General features: G+C 37.7%; 5 protein-coding genes and 1 long non-coding RNA gene across 6 annotated transcripts; all 6 read left to right on the top strand.

The window, feature by feature from the left end:
• Nucleotides 1-2,633: 2,633 nt before the first annotated feature.
• LOC141818259 (protein LURP-one-related 15-like) lies at nucleotides 2,634-4,364 on the top strand. Its single transcript, XM_074705785.1, has 4 exons — nucleotides 2,634-2,882; nucleotides 2,982-3,206; nucleotides 3,292-3,469; nucleotides 4,270-4,364. The coding sequence occupies exons 1-4, from the start codon at nucleotides 2,634-2,636 to the stop codon at nucleotides 4,362-4,364; spliced, it is 747 nt and encodes a 248-aa protein (XP_074561886.1).
• A 37-nt stretch (nucleotides 4,365-4,401) lies between these two features.
• Nucleotides 4,402-5,464, top strand: LOC141818258 (splicing factor Cactin-like). Its single transcript, XM_074705784.1, has 4 exons — nucleotides 4,402-4,673; nucleotides 4,771-4,859; nucleotides 5,241-5,336; nucleotides 5,458-5,464. Exons 1-4 carry the CDS (start codon nucleotides 4,437-4,439, stop codon nucleotides 5,462-5,464), a joined length of 429 nt encoding a protein of 142 aa, XP_074561885.1. The 5' UTR covers nucleotides 4,402-4,436.
• Nucleotides 5,465-5,558: 94 nt separating this feature from the next.
• On the top strand, nucleotides 5,559-6,010 carry LOC141818256 (uncharacterized). Its single transcript, XR_012600941.1, has 3 exons — nucleotides 5,559-5,631; nucleotides 5,746-5,808; nucleotides 5,908-6,010. It is a non-coding gene; the product is annotated as an uncharacterized LOC141818256 (long non-coding RNA).
• Nucleotides 6,011-9,004: 2,994 nt separating this feature from the next.
• On the top strand, nucleotides 9,005-9,822 carry LOC141818255 (protein LURP-one-related 10-like). Its single transcript, XM_074705781.1, has 3 exons — nucleotides 9,005-9,256; nucleotides 9,334-9,558; nucleotides 9,646-9,822. The coding sequence occupies exons 1-3, from the start codon at nucleotides 9,005-9,007 to the stop codon at nucleotides 9,820-9,822; spliced, it is 654 nt and encodes a 217-aa protein (XP_074561882.1).
• Nucleotides 9,823-11,474: 1,652 nt separating this feature from the next.
• Nucleotides 11,475-12,404, top strand: LOC141818257 (protein LURP-one-related 15-like). The gene is made up of 4 exons (XM_074705782.1): nucleotides 11,475-11,705; nucleotides 11,788-12,021; nucleotides 12,088-12,223; nucleotides 12,379-12,404. The coding sequence occupies exons 1-4, from the start codon at nucleotides 11,475-11,477 to the stop codon at nucleotides 12,402-12,404; spliced, it is 627 nt and encodes a 208-aa protein (XP_074561883.1).
• Nucleotides 12,405-13,822: 1,418 nt separating this feature from the next.
• On the top strand, nucleotides 13,823-14,840 carry LOC141818260 (protein LURP-one-related 15-like). Its single transcript, XM_074705786.1, has 3 exons — nucleotides 13,823-14,117; nucleotides 14,188-14,412; nucleotides 14,504-14,840. Exons 1-3 carry the CDS (start codon nucleotides 13,863-13,865, stop codon nucleotides 14,636-14,638), a joined length of 615 nt encoding a protein of 204 aa, XP_074561887.1. The 5' UTR covers nucleotides 13,823-13,862; the 3' UTR covers nucleotides 14,639-14,840.
• Nucleotides 14,841-18,563: the final 3,723 nt, after the last annotated feature.

Genomic DNA, 18,563 nt, shown 5'->3' with positions numbered 1-18,563 from the left:
CCCCACTTGGAAGCCTAACTTAGCCACTTACCCACCACTCAGGAGCCCTACTCGGCCACTCACCCAGCTCGCTTGGGAGCTCGATCCGAATTCGAATCCGGATCGACTGACACAACCATGTCCCCCGAATACAGTACCAAGAGTAAGAGCCCTAGCTAGCTCCCGACTCATCGAGAGCACTACATTTATATTGAGGTCGAGCTTAGACTCCACTCGACCGTGCCAAGACTCCACTCGGTCGTGCCCAGACTCCACTGATCCGCGCCCGATCCCTGCTCAACCCTATTCAAAATGAATTTCTCCACCGGGTAGTCTCGCTTGACCCCACAATATCAACTCGATTCCCCCTTCTGTCTTTATCAGTCAGTCAAATTACCATTGATGTGGTAAGTCTTGTCGGGCCTGATGTGGCGCGATTGGTCAATAGAATGCCCATCCTGGCCGGTCCAGGGGCCCACGGTCAAGGAAGTCTTGCCCGGTCATATGCGGCCCCAAAGGTCAACAAATTGGCTGACGTGGCAAACTCTGGGGCCCGTTGCCTCGATGTGGGTACCCTCAGTTAGGGGAATCCGAGGGGTCTAAGGGGTCATCTCCCGGGAAACACATCTCCGGAACCCCGGATTCAGCTAAGGATCCCTTGCTCGGCCATTCCTACACAAGGCCCGGTTCACCCGGCCATCACCGTCTATACCTTTTCCCGAGTATCGACTACACTGCCGAACCATCTCCCGGGAAACATACCCCCAATTCCTCATATTATGTCTCGGCCATCACTCCCTATCACCGGGACTGCTCGACCACATTGAGTACCACCACGCCCGAGCATCCCTTGGCTCCTAGTCTCGCTTCCCGAGATACGCACTGGGTAACCTGCTCACTGTATCCATACTGCTTGTTTGCCCGGCCATCCCTCCGAGGTGCATGGCTCGCCCGGCTACTACTAAGCATAATCAGTCCCGAGCCTAATTTACCTTCTGAATGCAATTCCCGGGAAGTATCCCACACAATCAACCTAAACTGCGTGTATCGGCTCACTGTAGCACAGCTTGTCAGGTAGCCCGGCCATTCACCCACGGTGTCTGGTTCACTCGGGCAACGCACCCCATACTTGGTCCTGGGTAAACCCGATTGCTGTCGGTCCCAGATGATTTCCCACTCCGATAAGTAATCCCAGCTCAAGTTCAATTTACACTACAGACAAAGGAGCATGTAAACTGGTGTGCAGGGAACAGGTTGCATCATGTCTTCATGATCGTCCCTCCCCGTGGCAATCATCTTCCCCTTTTTTGGCTAAACGACAGAAGCCAGGTATGTCACCACGCTGGAAGACGGTTACAGACAGCTTGCCCTTGTCCCTCAGATGCCATCCCCCTGGCGCAGGTGTCAGACAGTATCAGAGGTTGTCCCCCCGGATACCCTCAAAGCCTGCTTCGCTGACAGGTGGAAGGTTCTCTTCACAGGTATATAAGTCCTCTCACAGGTATGAAGAAGGCATCGCATCTTTTGCATACTCACTACTATCTTCTTCATTCTCACTACTATTTCCTCCACCTGAAACCTAACTTGAGCGTCGGAGTGGCCTGCCGGGACTTCCCGGCGCCAGCTAATCCGTTCGTTCTTCGGTGATCTTGCAGGTCTTCTTCTTCGCTGGGCCCCTGACGGTTGAGGTGGCATATTGTTGACCAGTGGGTTGACTGTCGTCGGTTTTTAGCCGGAACAGCCAAAGAATTTATGAATAATTATGTGACATGATCACCTACCCCCCTATTATCACAGTATGATGCTGAATGATGCGACTTCATACTATTATGGACAAGATCCATGGTGGCTGTCTTCTTAATTAACGACAAGACATGATTGTATGATTCCACTACTCTTGTCTATATACTGTACAGAACATGTACACTACGTTAAAATTATAGTGTTGGCGTCAAGTTTTCTCACGTACATGTCATTCCTTTGCGCAGTAACTCGATGATGCCCTTGAACTCCTGGGTTCGGTGAGAATAAGCGATCTCCAAGAACACATAGTTAAAATACATTAAGCTTGTACATGTCATTTTTTAACTTAAAAAAAATTTAATTAATTTTTTAATCTTAGATAATTTAATTATCCAAGTATATAGAAAGTCCCAAAAAAATTTTAAGCCCCTTTTAAATACAAGTCGTAAAAAAAATTACAGTGGAGATACATTGTGATGATGTGTTAATCGATGATACAATCTTTTTTTTTTTAAATCTCCTTTATTTGACAATTTAAGCCTCCTTTATTTGATGAAAAGTCGAAGTACTCAAATAGTTGTTGTTATTAATTATTATATTTCATCTAACTATTTTATTTTGATTTTGATATGTATGCTTCCACAATTAATTAAGACGAACGCGTACAAGAAGATTAAGACGAACGCAGTACGCAAACAAGAAGATTAAGACGAACGCGTCGTTGACGTTTCAAACAAAACCACGCTGACTTGACTTCTTCCTGCCCGAGGATCGTGTCTGCCTTCACATTCACGTAATCACGTTGACATATTTATTTAACAAGCATGGACGGCACGACGTACAGATCTCTCTCCATTAATACTGAATCACAAAACCTTCACAGAGCTAGGTTTGTGCAGCAGCTAGCAGCCATGGCGGAATATGGGCAGACGGCGAGATATGTTGCGCCTCCCGAGCTGGTGGCCGCCCGGCAGTTCACCGTTCCTTACGCCGTCAATTTAACGCTCACCAGCACCGGCGGTTTGTTCACCCCGAACGACCTTTACAAGGCCAAAGACACCAACGGCGACTTGGTGTTCAAGGTGAAGGGTGTCTCCTTCAGCAGCCGCCGCCTCCTCCTCGACGCCGCCGGCACCCCTCTCCTCACCATGAAACCGAAGGTACGACGCACAATTAGGTTTCATCGATCATCAAAACTTTGCCTCGCCCTTCAAATTATCAATTATACTCACGCTTGGTTACGTTCTTGTTAACTCCAGGCCTTTAGCAATCGCGGAACACGGAGAGTATTCAGAGGAGAGAGCACCAGCCCGGAAGATTTGCTGTTCAGCGTGCGAAAGTCCAAGATATTCCAGCGGAAGGACAACTTTGATGTGGTCTTGGCCACCAACACCGACGAAACTGCTCCCTGTGATTTTAAGATAATTGCACGAAGAAAGAAATGCTCCATTTGTATTGGCGAAACTGATGAAATCATAGCCCAAGTAAGCATATATGCATGCATAAACACATATATAGAATAAAGTTTTTAATTTCTTTTCTTTCTCAAATCTTCAATTAATGCTGCAGATGCATCGCAAGACTGCATTTTTTGCAAGGGACGAACTGGAAATAACGGTAAATCCCAACGAAGATTTCGCCTTCATCGTCTCGTTGATAGTCATCCTTGAAGAGATCATGGCAAGTCGTCGTCGAGCAAATACAGCTGCTACAACGAGTGCAGGAGGCGGTGCAGCTTTCTCAGGGGGTGCAACTTTCATCACTACTAGAAAAATGTTAATAGACAACGCCCCAAAGACAACGTTTTTTAGCAAAAGCGTTGTGGTATTTCAATTTACAACGTTTTTAGTCAAAAGCGTTGTCTTTTGAAATCAAAAGACAACGTTTGTACAGAAAGCGTTGTCTATTAGGGGTCAACCACAACACTTTACAAAAACGTTGTCGAAAACGTTGTCTTTTAGCGGATTTTTTGCCAAAGACAACGCTTTTAAAAAGTATTGTCGTTGACCGTTGTCGTTGAGGGTTTAGAGGGTTTATATCCAGGTTTTTTATCGGGCGAGTCTACGATTTTCGTCCCTCTCCCGCTTTCACCTCTAGCTCGTCTTCTTCCGCGCGCTCCATTTTCGTGCCTCTCCCGCCCCCTCTCGCATCTCTAGCTATAGGGAGGATGCTGCATCTGATGAGCAATATGGAGAAGGAAGCCATGGGAAGGATAGGGTGTCTGAGAGAGACAGATATGGTGCTCCAGAAAAAATATTATTTTTATTTGGAAGTAATATGTTATATATATATATATATATATATATATAATTTTCTAATTATTTTTTTGTAAAAAGAATTTTAAATTGCTTTTTACTTTTATTGATTATTATTAGTTAAGTTGAATCAAGATTGATTAAGAAAGTTTAAAAATTGAATCTGGTAAAAAAAAAAGGGGGTGTAATTGAATAATATGATTTATTTTGTTTCAAGGATTTATTTAAATTCAGATTTTCTGTCTTCTCTCCTCGCATCTCGCGACCTTATTTCCTCTTTCTCGCGACGCAGGAGAAGCCACCGGATCCTTTCTCAGCTCTCCTCTCTACGAGGCCGGAGACATCAGCTCTCCTCTCTCTACGAGGCCGGATCCTATCTCACTTTGAGTGGATCTCGCTCTTTCTCCCTCCTTTTCTCCTTCTTCAGTGCGTACCGTTCCGCTGAGTGTGAACTCGAGCATGGGTGACCGTCGGCAGAGATCGGACGACGACGATGAATTCGAGACTCGGAGATCTTCCCGGCGCCATGACCGAGAGAGGACTAAGGGGAGTAAGCGAAGAGATCGAAGCAGCCGCCGCTCCGATGAAAGTGAGTACTCAGACTCCGAGGAAGACCGCCGTAAGGGTAAGAGGGCTAAGCGGGATATCAAGGAGGAAGAGATCATGGACTACATGGTGAAGAAGGCGCAGAAGAAGGTATTGACTTTATATCTTTTGTGGACTAGGGTTTGTGGACGTTTATTAGGGTTTGTGGACGTTTTCAGTTGGGTAAATTGTTGGTTGCTTCTTTTAGGCTTTGAAGGTCGCGAAGAAACTCAAAGCAAACGAGGCTGGATATTCTAACGATTCTAATCCGTTTGGAGACTCCAATCTGGCTGAAAAGTAATATTCTTTTTTTAATATCATTTTCCCCCAAATAAATTATGTTTAGATATCTTTTTTTAATGTTGATTGTTTTTTCTCACTTTGCTTTACTCAATCCCAAGAAAAAAAAATTAATCATTTACTTGATGATTGTAACTATGATATTGCACGAAAGATATAGAAGAGTATTTGTAATTTGCAAGGAATTATACTACTAATCATCTGAATGTAGCAAATATCCGGACATAGTTGTATAGTTGAGACCAGCATAACATACTCTATTAGTAGAAGCTACCCTGTGAAAAAACTGCTGAAGCTTTCATATATATATATATATATATATATATATATATATATATATATATATACTTAGTACTCTATTCATTTACATATTGGTAGGTTTGTATGGAGGAAAAAGATAGAACATGATATTATGCAAGGTGTACCTCTTGATATATCAGTGAAGGCTGAAAAGAAGAGGCAAAGGGAAAAATGGTATGTAATTATCATAGATTCATAGATAGTGGTATAATTTGTATTAGTTAGGTTTTTTATCGTAATTCAGTTTAATCTTCTATGTTCGCTTTTTGATAAAGAACTGATTAAAATTTTACAGGAGTTAGAATTTTGTCTAATTTACTTAGTTTTTTTATTTGCTACATCTCCAAAGTTTGTCTGTAGGTATTTATTGTTGCATACTAATATAGTTTTGATGTAGGCTGAGATTGAAAAGGTCAAGAAAAGAAGGGAAGAAAGGGCAATTGAAAAGGCACAACGTGAGGAAGAAATGGTTTGTTCACATTCTCAATTTTTTGTGAATACACTTTTTCCGAATCTTTGGAGATGTTTTCCTTAGGATACTTCAGTTAAGCCTTCTCATACTTTCTTTGATAAAATGTTGCAGGCAATGTTGGCAAGAGAGAGAGCTCGCGCTGAGTTTTTAGATTGGGAGAAGAAAGAAGAAGAGGTGATTATATTCTCAACTTGCTGCATTTTTTTTCCTCCTGATTTTGAAGTCTTTCATGATATCCTTTTTATTTGTTATTAATATTTTTCCACTGTGCAGTTTCACTTTGATCAAAGCAAAGTTAGATCTGAGATTAGACTGCGAGAAGGGCGTGCAAGACCCATTGACATGCTTACCAAGACCCTTAACAGTTCAGAAGAATTTGACTTCGATCTAAATGAACCATACATTGTATTTAAGGTAATCTCAACCCCTTCTTGATAAAACTCAAACTTAAAATAGCCAATGCTAGTGTTTACATTTAGAATAGGGTTCTTGAGTGCTCTCTATCATTGAAGTCTATATTACAGGTATGTGTAATTATGTTTGATATGGTCTTGATGTGTGTATTTGTCTTTTAACTGATAGTGGAGTCCAATTACCACAGACACCTCGACAACCAGATGGGAAACAATGTGGTTATTATGTGATGAGATTTATGAGACAGATTATTGTAGAAATTGAAACTATTGAAAGAGATGGACTACGATCAATAGTACTTGTTCAAATCACTTCAAATAAACCATTTATCATTTTGCAAAGTCAGTGTTGATTGTTTTTCCAATTAACTTAATCTATATGTGTGTTCATAGTTTAAGGCAGCTGAGTACACTCGGGCAGAAATTAATGAGGTGCGTTCAGAGGTGGCAGACTGTATACAATATCATATTTATGAGTAGGTATGGAATGCTGATCTCCATAATTCCATTTATTTATAATATATATATATATATTTGTTTGTGATTAATTCTGCTGCTGTTGTTGTGTATGGAATGCTGATCTCCATAGTTCATTGTGTATAATTCTGCTGTTTGTGATTAATTCTGCTGTTGCTGTTTATGAGTAGGTATGGAATGCTGATATCCGTTGTTCATTGTGTATAAATCTGCTGCTGTTGTGCCCATATTTTGGATAAATTAGTATTATCTTTTGGCAGGCTCGTATTTGGCAGATGGACCTGTTCTATTTCTGCTGCTGATACTTGGTGATGCTAATGTTGTGCCCATACTTGGTGATGCACTTGCTGTTACTTGGTGCTGCTAATGTTGTGATGATATTCTGTTGCTGTTGGAGGATATTCTGTTGTAATGATATTTCTGCTGCTGTTGGAGGAAAGTCTGTTGTGTTGAAACCTTTGTTATGGACCTGCTGCTATTATGGAGCTTCTATGTTGGAAGTTGTAACTTGAATTTGTGTTATGAACTTGTATAAGTTGTATGTTATCGACCTGCTGTATGTTATGAATTTGTGTTATGAACCTGCTGTAAGAATGTTTTTTGTGTAAATATAAGTTGTATGTTTTGTATGTGATTTAGTAAATTTTGTAGTCAATGGTTTTGTATTTACAAAATATATTATTTTTTATTTACTGCTAAAAAAAATCAAAAGACAACGCTTTTAAAAACGTTGCAAATCCCAAGCAATTTGTAACAAAATTACAACGCTTTTTAACCGTTGTAAAATGTGTTGTCATACCTATTAAAAACAACGTTTTTAAAGCGTCGCAAAAAGCGTTGTAATATTTACAACGCTTTTTATGCGTTGCGAAGGTGTTGTCGATGTTAACAAAGACAACGCTTAAAAAGCGTTGTCGTTGAGGGACCCCTTTTACAACAGGGCCTCTTACAACGCTTTTTACCCCACAAAGACAACGCGTTTTTCGCGTTGTCTATTAACATTTTTCTAGTAGTGTATGCCCAATTAGCCTATTTAGATACAATGTTTAGTTTATTGGGATTACAATAAAAATCCTACATTGGAAAAGATTAATTGATTAATCTAATTGTATCATAAACTTATTGTCTTAATGGGTTAATCTAAATGGATTCTAAATCTATTAGATTAATTAGTTAATTTAATATGAATTTGAGTTTTTCAAATAAGTCCACAATTTTATATCCATGTTTGTATTTTTGTGATATGCATGAAAAATAAAATAAAAAAAATATCTTATTAGATGAGAAATAATTTTTGATACGATGATAGATCTATCATCGTGTCAATCCTAAAAGTTAGGGTTTAGTTCTTTTTTATATAATAGCTAGCCTTATATGTGGATGATCAGATTCTCCAATGTGTAGATATTCTAATCGCACTCAGATCGATTCCATCCTCTAGATTCGCAAAGGTTTGCGCATCGAGAGATAATATTTTACATAAACGAGTAATTATAATTTGTATGAATCCTTGATGAGTTTTTTTTTTGCCGTACATGTATTTATTTTTCGCATCAGAACCCAATAGGGTTGGCCCAACATGAACCATCATAGATCATGTCCAACATGGCTCATGATGGTCAAGTCAATGCCCAAGTTGGTCGGGAACTAACTAGATTATGCATAACTAATTGTGTCTTATGAATCCAAAACTTGTGTCTTATGGATTTGAGTTTTTTAAAAAAGCCCACGGTTTTATATCCACCTTTGTATTTTTTATGATATACATGAAAATAAAATAAAAGAAAAATATCTTATTAGATGAGAAATAAATTTTGATGTGATCTATAGATCGTGTCAACCCTAAAAGTTAGGGTTCAATTCCTTTTTATATAGTAGCTAGTACTATATGTGAATTATCAGATTCTCCAATAGTGCTCGTGAGATGGAATACTATAGAGGCGAGGGCATTCTGATCACACTCAAATTGATTTCATCCTCAAGGTTCACAAAGATTCGTGCATCGAGAGATAACATTTTAAACAAACGAGTAATTAAAATTTGTATGAATCCTCGATGAGGTTTTTTTCCTGCCGTACATGTATTTGTTTTTCGCATCAGAACCCAATAGGGTTGGGCCAACATGAACCATCATAGATCATGTCCGACATGGCTCATGATGGTCAAGTCAATGCCCAAGTTGGTCAGGAACTAACTAGATTATGCATAACTTGTGTCTTATGAATCCATTTAGATAACGAGTCAGGTCAAGCCCAACATGAACAGCCATGGCCCTTGCCTAGCTGTAGTTGACTTCTCTGCTCTGTTACCGCAGTACGCAAACCATTGACTTTTCAAAAAAACACGTTGACTTGACTTTCTTCCCAAAGGATCGTGTCTAACCTACATTGACGTTCACGTTGAGATCTTTATTTAACAAGACTCGGCAGAACACTGAGTCACAGAATCTTCAGGGGAGCCTCGTGCAGCAGCTAGCAGCCATGGCGGATCGGCAGACGGCGAGACATGTTGCTCCTCCTACCGAGCTGGTGGGCGGCCGGAGCCAGTTCACCGTTCCGTACGCCGTCGATTTAACGCTCACCAGAACTGGCCGTTTGTTCTCTCCGAACGACCTTTACAAGGTCAAGGACACCAACGGAGACGTGGTGTTCGAGGTGAAGGGTGTCTTCTTCAGCAGCCGCTGCCTGCTCCTCGACGCCGCCGCCACCCCTCTCCTCACCATGAAACCGAAGGTACGTACGCACGCAGAATTAAGGTTTCATCATCATCAAAATTATACTCACGCTCGATCGGTTCTTGTTAATTTTAGGCATTTAGTTGGCATGAAACGTGGAGAGTGTTCAGAGGAGAGAGCACGAGCTCGAAGGATTTGCTGTTCAGCGTGCGAAAGTCGAAGATATTCCAGAGGAAGGACAACTTCGATGTGGTCTTGGCCACCAACACCGACCAATCTGCCCCGTGTGATTTTAAGATAACTGGAAGACGCAAGAACCGCATCATTTCTATTGGTGAATCAGATAAAATCATTGCCCAAGTAAGCATGCATAAACACATGCATGGAGGATATATTAAGGTTTTCCTTTTCTTTCTCAATTATATTTTTCTTTAATTCAAACTGCAGATGCATCGCAAGACTGCATTTTTTGCAAGGAACAAATTAGAAATAACAGTGAATCCGAACGAGGATTTCGCCTTCATTGTGTCGTTGATAGTCATCCTTGAAGAGATTAAGGCAAGTCGTCGTCGTCGTAGATCAAGTGCTAAGGCAGCTGCAGGGGCAATTGGATGGGGCAGCTGATTGAGGATGTTAAGTATATTGCTAAATGGCTATTGTAGATCGAAAAGGAAAATTAGTGTATTGTGTTATGTTTATAATTTTGTGATAGAATGTATTGATGAATTCTGATTGTATAAAACAAAGGAGGAGATCCTTTATGAATGGACGATCCAACTGTTCGACTATAAATGTTAATTAAATTTCTTGCTGGTATTGTAGATTTATCATTTGATTCATTGGTAAAAGGGAAGGGAACAAGCTAAGGAAGTAATTTATGATCATTTGATTTGATCTCCAAGCGTTCTCCAGCTGCAGTGTTGTCTGTTCTTCTTGGGAGATTTCTTTTGTTGAAGTTACTGAACAAGCAGTGGTTGCTGCTGTTGGAAACCTAACGGTTGAATTAATTATGTTTCTGTTCCTTTAGAAGTATTTAATAGACGACTAAGTCAATGGTTTTTGCTGAAAGTAAACCATTCTGTTCTTAGTGCTCAGCATTTTGTTAACATCACTGATCATGCTTTTTTTTATCATTAATCTATTAATATGATAAAAGAAATCGTAGTTTGACAAAGTCAAAGACACCACAATCTGGTGCTTGTCTACGATATAAAAATATCAGTACGCAACAAAAACAAAAATAAAATAATATAAAAAAAATGATAAACATATCAGATAAATCGATTTTAATTGATACATCTAATACTTAATCTTAATGACTATCACCGCTAATCCTTCTCATAAATCAACACAGTAAAAAAATAAGATACAAATAGAAATGATAGTAAAAAAATATTTTATAATTTACAAATTTTACTTTGGGTATTTGCTTGTGATTTTCGATTATCTCTTGATAATAGAAAATACAACATCACTTCATCTCCAAACTATCAAGAATCATCATTTTCATCAAATCTCCATGACATTCTTTTTTTATAAAGTTACCGTTGGATTGATTTTCACATAACAATCGATCGCTGAACTCTAACAATTAATTACTAGCACTGTGTATTCAATCGTTGCTATGATTTATTATAAGGTTAATGACTCAATTGATAAATATCAGTAATCGATTATTACACTTACCAATTAATTGTTTCTCATCTCATGCATATTTAATATCCGATCAATCATAATTTATTAAAACTTCCTTCCTTACTATATGTTTGATCAATTATGACTTATTTAAAATTTTAATTATTAAATATTTGATCAATAATGAACAGAAAATGTGCGATGTTGCGCCACTGGACTTATTTGTGATGCTATAAAACGATAATAGTGACTTGGTCGTCTAGGCGGATGAAGAATTATTTTTTCATACAAACTGATAAATAAAATAAAATACATATAAATTATATATATTCTAAAGCAAATCCAAACTTCTATACTTATCCCATCACGAATATAATGTATTTGCAACTGTTCTTATATTATTCAAACGCACCAATCGCTCGCGGTCAACTCCTGCTCTCCCACCGCAGGAAGCAAATCTCGTTGACTCAACCACTTCCTGCTTAAGGACGATCATGGCTACAAACTTGATGCACTTCCTGCTTAAGCACCCATGACGATCATGGCTACAAACTTGATGATAATACAACAGATCGATCTCCCCCAAATACAAAGTTTCTCTTCACCTCTCTCTCTCTCTCTCTCCATCGCCAATACCAACCATGGCGGATGGGAAGACGGGGAGAGACGTGGTGGTCGGCCGGCAGTTCTCCGTTGGGCACTCCACCACTTTCACGGTCACCGGCACTGCCAGTTTGTTCTCCCCCAACGACCGATACAAGGTGATGGACCTCAACGGCGACGTGGTGTTCAAGGCGAAGGGTTTCTTCTTCGGCTGCCGCTGCCTCCTCCTCGACGCCGCCGGCAACCCTCTCCTCACCATCAAACCAAAGGTATATATATATATATATATGCAGCAGCAGGTTTAATTTAATTCATAAAAAAATTATACGGTCACGTTCTTGTTGATTTTAGGTATTTAGTTGGCAACAAACATGGAGAGTGTTCAGAGGAAAGAGCACCAGCCCGAACGACTTGCTGTTCAGCGTGCGAAAGCCCAAGATATTCCAGTGGAAGGACAACTTCGATGTGCTCTTGGCCACCAACGCCGGCGACCAAGCTGTAGCTTCCCCCTGTGATTTTAAGATCATTTCACGATGCAAGAAATGCACAATTTGCAGTGGCGAATCCGACGAAATCATAGCCCAAGTGAGCATAGAGTTAAGTTTCTGTTCTTAGTTTCATAGATTTATATAATTAATGTCGTCGTTGTAGATGCATCGCAAAACTGCGATTTTTGCGAGGGACAAACTGGAGGTGACAGTGAATCCGAACGTCGATTACGTCTTCATCCTGTCGTTGATAATTGTCCTTGAAGAGATCAAAGCGAGTCGTCGTGGAACAAGGGCAGGTAGTGGAATAAAAAATTGAATTTTGTTTTCCCTTGAGGGAGTGAAGCTTCATCACCATGCAGTTAAGTGCAGACATGAATGTCGATCTTGTAAATGGAAAATTAGGGTATTGAGTTTGCTTATATATAATTTTATGATAATATGTTCCATACAGGTATAGAATCATCTGTGATACCATAAGACAATATAAATAACTTAATTAGGACTAGCACAGATGAACTTCCTTACTGGGGATGTCGTTTATTTATCATAATATATATGTTTAGTCTGGTCTCAGCCAACAAGTCATGCCCAACCTAAGTCTATGATTGGATCATGGCATTACCTCTGCCCAGTTCGACCAACTTTGTAGGCTAGCTGGCTAGGTGATCTTCAACTGTCCTGGATTAAATTATGAAAATAATAATATATACATGTATAATGAATATTTAATAAATATATTACATTTATATACTAATATCCTTATAAATTTGGGTGCAATATATTAACCTAAAAGTTATTGGACTGCATATTTGCAGCCCAACATTGGCTACGCCATTGATTGAGCAAAAACATCGTTATATTTTGAGTCTGACTAGAGCCATGAGGTTTCAATCACATCTACCACTAATCTTTTGGAAGGAAAGTATATTTATTTTCGTTTATCTTATCAATCGCATACATACAGTTCTACTTCCTAAGAAAACACATGTTATGATCTGAAGGCTTCCATATCTTTATGAGAGATAACCTGTCTGTTTGAATAATATTCATTCATGCATTATAAATTATAAATAATACTCAAGATTGATACATCAAGTTGTACGAACATAAATATAAAAATATTTTATTAAATGATAAAGGAGAATGTTAAGAAAAAATTTGCCCCAAAATAATAATTGTACTGTACCTACGATTGTACTATACCTAATAAACTGATCTCATATATACAGACAATGAAATAGGAAAATAAAATAAAATATCAAAATACATAAATAACCAACTACGCAATAAAAATTAAATAAAATTAAATGGACTATGTAGAAATTGTACGTAGAAATTGTTTCCAAAATCTATAATATTAATCAAATCTTAAAAATCACCTAAGTTTGTGAAAGGAAAAGAAATTGAGCACAAACCTACAAAGTCACGGAAGTACAACCGTATATGAAAATATAATAAAAAAAACATCAACATAAACAATAATTTATATTTTCAAAATTTTTAGCACGATTTAAATAACGAGTCAAGTCGGGCCAACCTTAACCTCCATGGCCTTGCCAACGTGACTTGTGACAATCAAGTTAGGAGCCCAAGCTGGGCATAGGCTCAATCGGTCCGTATCTAATCCAACTAAATTTTATTTATCCATTTAAAAATTAAAATATGTATTTTTTTATTCTTATTTCCAAGAAGCTGCATGCGGTTGACTTCTCTGCTCTCCTACCGCAGTACGCAAACAAGAAGATCAGACGAACTCAATTCGCCATTGAATTTTCCAAAAAAAAAAAACGCTGACTTGACTTCCTGCCCAAGATCGTGTCTACATTAATTCACATTCACGTTGAGATATTTATTTAACAAGCTCTGGACAGCGCACAACAGAATTAATACTGAATCACAAAATCTTCAGGGAGGCTTGTGCAGCAGCTAGCAGCCATGGCGGATGGGAAGACGGAGAGACATGTTGATCCTGCCGAGCAGCTGGTGGCCGACCAGCGGCGGTTCACAGTTCCGAACGCCGTCAATTTAACGATCACCGGCACTGACACTTTGTTCGCCCTGAAAGACCTTTACAAGGTCGAGGACGCCAACGGCGACGTGGTGTTCAAGGTGAAGGGCGTCTCCTTGAGCAGCCGCCTCCTCCTCCTCCTCGACGCCGCCGGCACCCCTCTCCTCACCTTGAAACCGAAGGTACGTACGCAGAATTAAGGTTTCATCATCAAAATTATACTCACGCTCGATCGGTTCTTGTTAATTCCAGGCATTTAGTTGGCACGAAACGTGGAGTGTGTTCAGAGGAGAGAGCACCAGCCCGAACGATTTGCTGTTCAGCGTTCGAAAGGCCAAGGTATTCGAGTGCAAGGACAACTTTGATGTGGTCTTGGCCGCCAACACCGACGAAGCTGCTCCCTGTGATTTTAAGATAATTGCACGAAGCAAGAAATGCACCATTTGTATTGGCGAAACTGATGAAATCATAGCCCAAGTAAGAATATATATACGCATGCATAAACACATATATAAATAGAATAAAGTTTTTCTTTTCTTTCTCAAATTTTCAATTAATACTGCTGCAGATGCATCGCAAGACTGCATTTTTTGCCAGGGACAAACTAGAAATAACAGTGAATCCCAACCAGGATTTCGCCTTCATTGTCTCGTTGATGGTCATCCTCGAAGAGATCGAGGCAAGTCGTCGATCAAGTGCATAGATATGAATGTCTACGTTTTGTATATAGTAGTGCTGATGGCTATCCTAGAAAAGGAAAATTAGTGTATTGTGTTTGTTTTTTAATTTATATGAATGTGAATGAATAGTATTCATTCATTAACTCTAGAGAATATTCTTAGCATCGAAGAATTGTTATTAAAGTATTTCTTATATAGTTTTTTGTATGTGTCTCTTAAAGAGTCTCCTTGTATGTATAAGTATGTCTTTATACTTGACATACTGAATCAAACAAGAAGATTAAGAAACAAATGTTATTGAGTTCTCTTGTATTTTCTTCCTCTCTATAAAAATCCTTATCTTCTTTCTCTCCAACAAAGTGGTATCAGAGGGAGGTTAGAGTGCTCAAGTGATTGCCAACGATGGATCTTCTTCTTTTAAATTTCCTCATCTCACAAAGGAGAATTATGGGACATGGTGTCTAAGGATGAAATCCTTACTTGGTTCTCAAGATGTATGGGAGATCATAGAGAAAGGATATGAGAAGCCTCAAAATAAAGATAATTTATCTCAAATAGAGAAAGATTCTTTGTCAAAGACAAAGAAGAAGGATCAACAAACCCTCACCCTTATACATCAATGTTTGGATGATTCCATGTTTGAGAATGTGGCTAATGCTACTACTTCAAAAGAAGCTTAGGAGATATTGGCAAAGACTTTCCAAGGTGTTGTCAAAGTAAAGAAAGCAAAGCTACGTTCACTAAGACGTGATTTTGAAGCATTGAAGATGAAAGAGTCTGAATCTATCATGAATTATTATTCACGGATAACCACAATTGTCAATCAATTGAAGAGATATTGATGTAGGGCTGACGTAGTAGGAGCTGAATTACAGTAGATCATAACTTTCGATTCGGATATCAAAATGATGATATATTTTTCGTACACGGAGCTCTTTTAGATATCTACATTAGTTATGGGTTGGAACCCATAATCACCCACTTTCAGACCCATCAGACATTGTTTAGGATCTTTTTTACTATTTTTGAATTTTTTTTTTGGTAACTTTTGATTTTTTTTTGGTATTTAGGATATTTTTGATAATTTTCTTTTATAAAGGAATATATAAGTGTTTGTTTGGTTGATGATAGAGATTATCTTTTTTATTGAATAAAAACTTCTTTTTTGGTTAAAACGTAGTCATGTCGATTTTTCTTTATTTGTCGATTTTCATCTTATTTTCTTTCATAATTCCCCTCTCTCTTCAGCCCGCAGGATAATTATTATTTTGTCTGATATCAAATAGAGAGATAAAATAGAATATGTACGTATTGTGGAAAAGGTATTTTGTTCTTTAATTCCTAAATTTGACTATATTGTGTGTCATTGAAGAAACAAAAGATTTAGATTAATTGACTATTGAAGAATTGAATGACTCATTATAAACCCATGAAGAAAAGATGAAGAGAAAAAAAGAAGAGTTATTGGAGCAAGTTTTCAAAGCCAAAGCTATAGCAAAGAATGATGAAAAAGGACACAACTATTTTAGAGGTTGTGGATGAGGAAGAGGCTGTGGATGAGAAAGAGGACATGGACATGGACATGGCCAAAATGGACTAGGGCAAAAAGAGATAACTTTAATCAAGAATAAAAGAAGTCAATTATCATGTAGTGGAAGAGTAAGAGGAAAAGGATAAGACTATTATCCAAATTCAAATGGAATGAGGTATGACAAGCCTAAAGTTGAATGTTACAGTTGCTATAAAATGAGTCATTATGTTTGGGAATGTTATAGTACTACTAATGATGTTAAAAAAGAGGCTCATCTTGTTACTAACAATCAATAAATTGAAGAGCCAACTTTATTACTACAAATCAAGGAATAAGAGAAAGGTGATAACAATTTATGGTATTTGGATAATGGTGCAAGCAATCATATGCGTGCGTACAAAGATAAATTTCTAATGCTTGATAAGAAAGTGAAAGACATTAATATTGTTTCTTCTGAAGACTCCACAAAAATCCATATTGAAGGGAAATGTACAATTCTCATATTTTTAAAAAATAATAATTATAAAATAATATCAGATATTTACTTTGTACCAAAATTAAAGAGTAATATTATAGGTTAGGTCAACTACTTGAAAGGGATTATGAGATTCTTGTGAAGAATAACTCTCTTTGGCATAGAGATCAAAATGCTTAAGGTTGCTATGTCAAAGAACAAGATGTTTACTTTGAATATTAAAATAATTGAAGCAAAGTGTTTGAAGCTAATGTGCAAGATGAAGCATGACAATGTCACATGAGATTCAATCATTTGAACTTTGTTGCATTGAAGGCTATGGAAGAAAAGAAGCTGGTGAAAGGGATGACTCTAATCAACCATCCAAATTATTTATGTAAAACATGTCTTCTTGGTAAACATGCTAGGAGGAGTTTTCCAAAAGAAGCCATTTCAGAGCAACCAAGCCACTTGAACTTGTGTATATAGATGTATGTGGACTGATTAATCCTCCTTAACTTAGTAAGAATAAAAATTTCTTACTCTTTATTGATGATTTTAGTAGAAAAATTAGATTTATTTTCTTAAGTAAAAATCAGAAACTTTTGGTTCTTTCAAAAAATTCAAGACTCTTATAGAAAAGGTGAGTAGATATATTATCAAAGCTTTGAGTCTGATCGAGAAGGTAAATTCACTTCCAAAGAGTTCAATGGCTTTTGTGAAACTTATGGAATTTGAGTCTTTTGACAGTTCCTAGATCGCTACAACAAAATAGAATAGCCGAGAGGAAGAATAGAATCATTCTTAACATGACAAGATGCATGATAAAAGCCAAAAATATGCCAAAGGAGTTTTGGGCCGAAACTATTTCTTATGCAGTTTATTTGTCTAATCACTTTCCAATATTGAACATCAAAAATCAAACTCTTCAAGAAGCATGGAATGAAAGAAAGTCTAATGTCAAACATTTGCGAGTTTTTGGAATTAAGCATTGCATATGCTCAAGTACCACAGCAAGAGAGGTCTAAGACTGATGATTGAACTGTTAAATATATTTTATTGTATATGATTTACAATCCAAAGATTACAAGTTATACAACCCAAGCATTGACATTCAAAGTGGTGATAAGTGGAGATATTGAATTTGTTGAAGAAGTATCTTGGAATTGGAAAGTTCAAGAAGAACAAACTTATAATTTCCCCCCTACTTTGGAAAAGAAGAGCAAGACACTATAGTGTCAAGACAAAATACACTTGTTCCCCATGAATACAGTCCAACTGAAACATCTCAAAAGACGAGAAGTTTATAGGATATTTATGCTGAAGCTCATAAAATCAATACTTTAATTTGTCTTTTTGTAGGTTCAGAACCCCTAACATTTGATGTAGTAGTGAAAATTTCTGAACGATGGAGACTAGCAATGGATAAAAAAATAAATGCAATTCAAAGGAATGATACATGGGAATTGACAACTCTTCCAAAAGAAAAGCAAACTATTGGCGTGAAATGGATCTATAAGGTAAAGAATAATGCAAAGGGGAAATCCAAAAATACAAAGCTTGTCTTGTTGCAAGAGGATTTAGTCAGCAACCAGTTATAAATTATAATAAAGTTTTAACTCTAGTTGATTGCAAACTATTCGATTATTGCATTGGCTGCAAAAAGAAAGTGAAATTATTTTCAGTTAGATATCAAGTCAGTTTTCTTAAATGGCAAGTTGGAGGAAAATATTTATATAGAACAACTATTATGATATATTGCCAAAAGACAAGAAAACAAAATTTTAAAGTTGAAAAAGGTTTTGTATGAATTAAAACAAGCCCCTAGAGCTTGGTACAATAGGATTAATCAATATTTCAAATTTAAAGGCTTCACAAAGTGTCCACGTGAATATAGTCATTATGTTTAAAGAAAAGGAGAATGGTGATTTGATTGTTGCTTTATTTAAATGTTGATGATATG

The sequence above is a fragment of the Curcuma longa genome, unplaced genomic scaffold (assembly GCF_044706935.1).
Source record: "Curcuma longa cultivar G26 ecotype Majalengka, Jawa Barat unplaced genomic scaffold, ITB_CL_G26_1.1 contig_23990, whole genome shotgun sequence".
In the NCBI taxonomy this organism is placed as follows: Eukaryota; Viridiplantae; Streptophyta; class Magnoliopsida; order Zingiberales; family Zingiberaceae; genus Curcuma; species Curcuma longa.
Note: the sequence above shows the minus strand (reverse complement) of the source record. Positions and strands in the feature narration are given on the sequence as shown.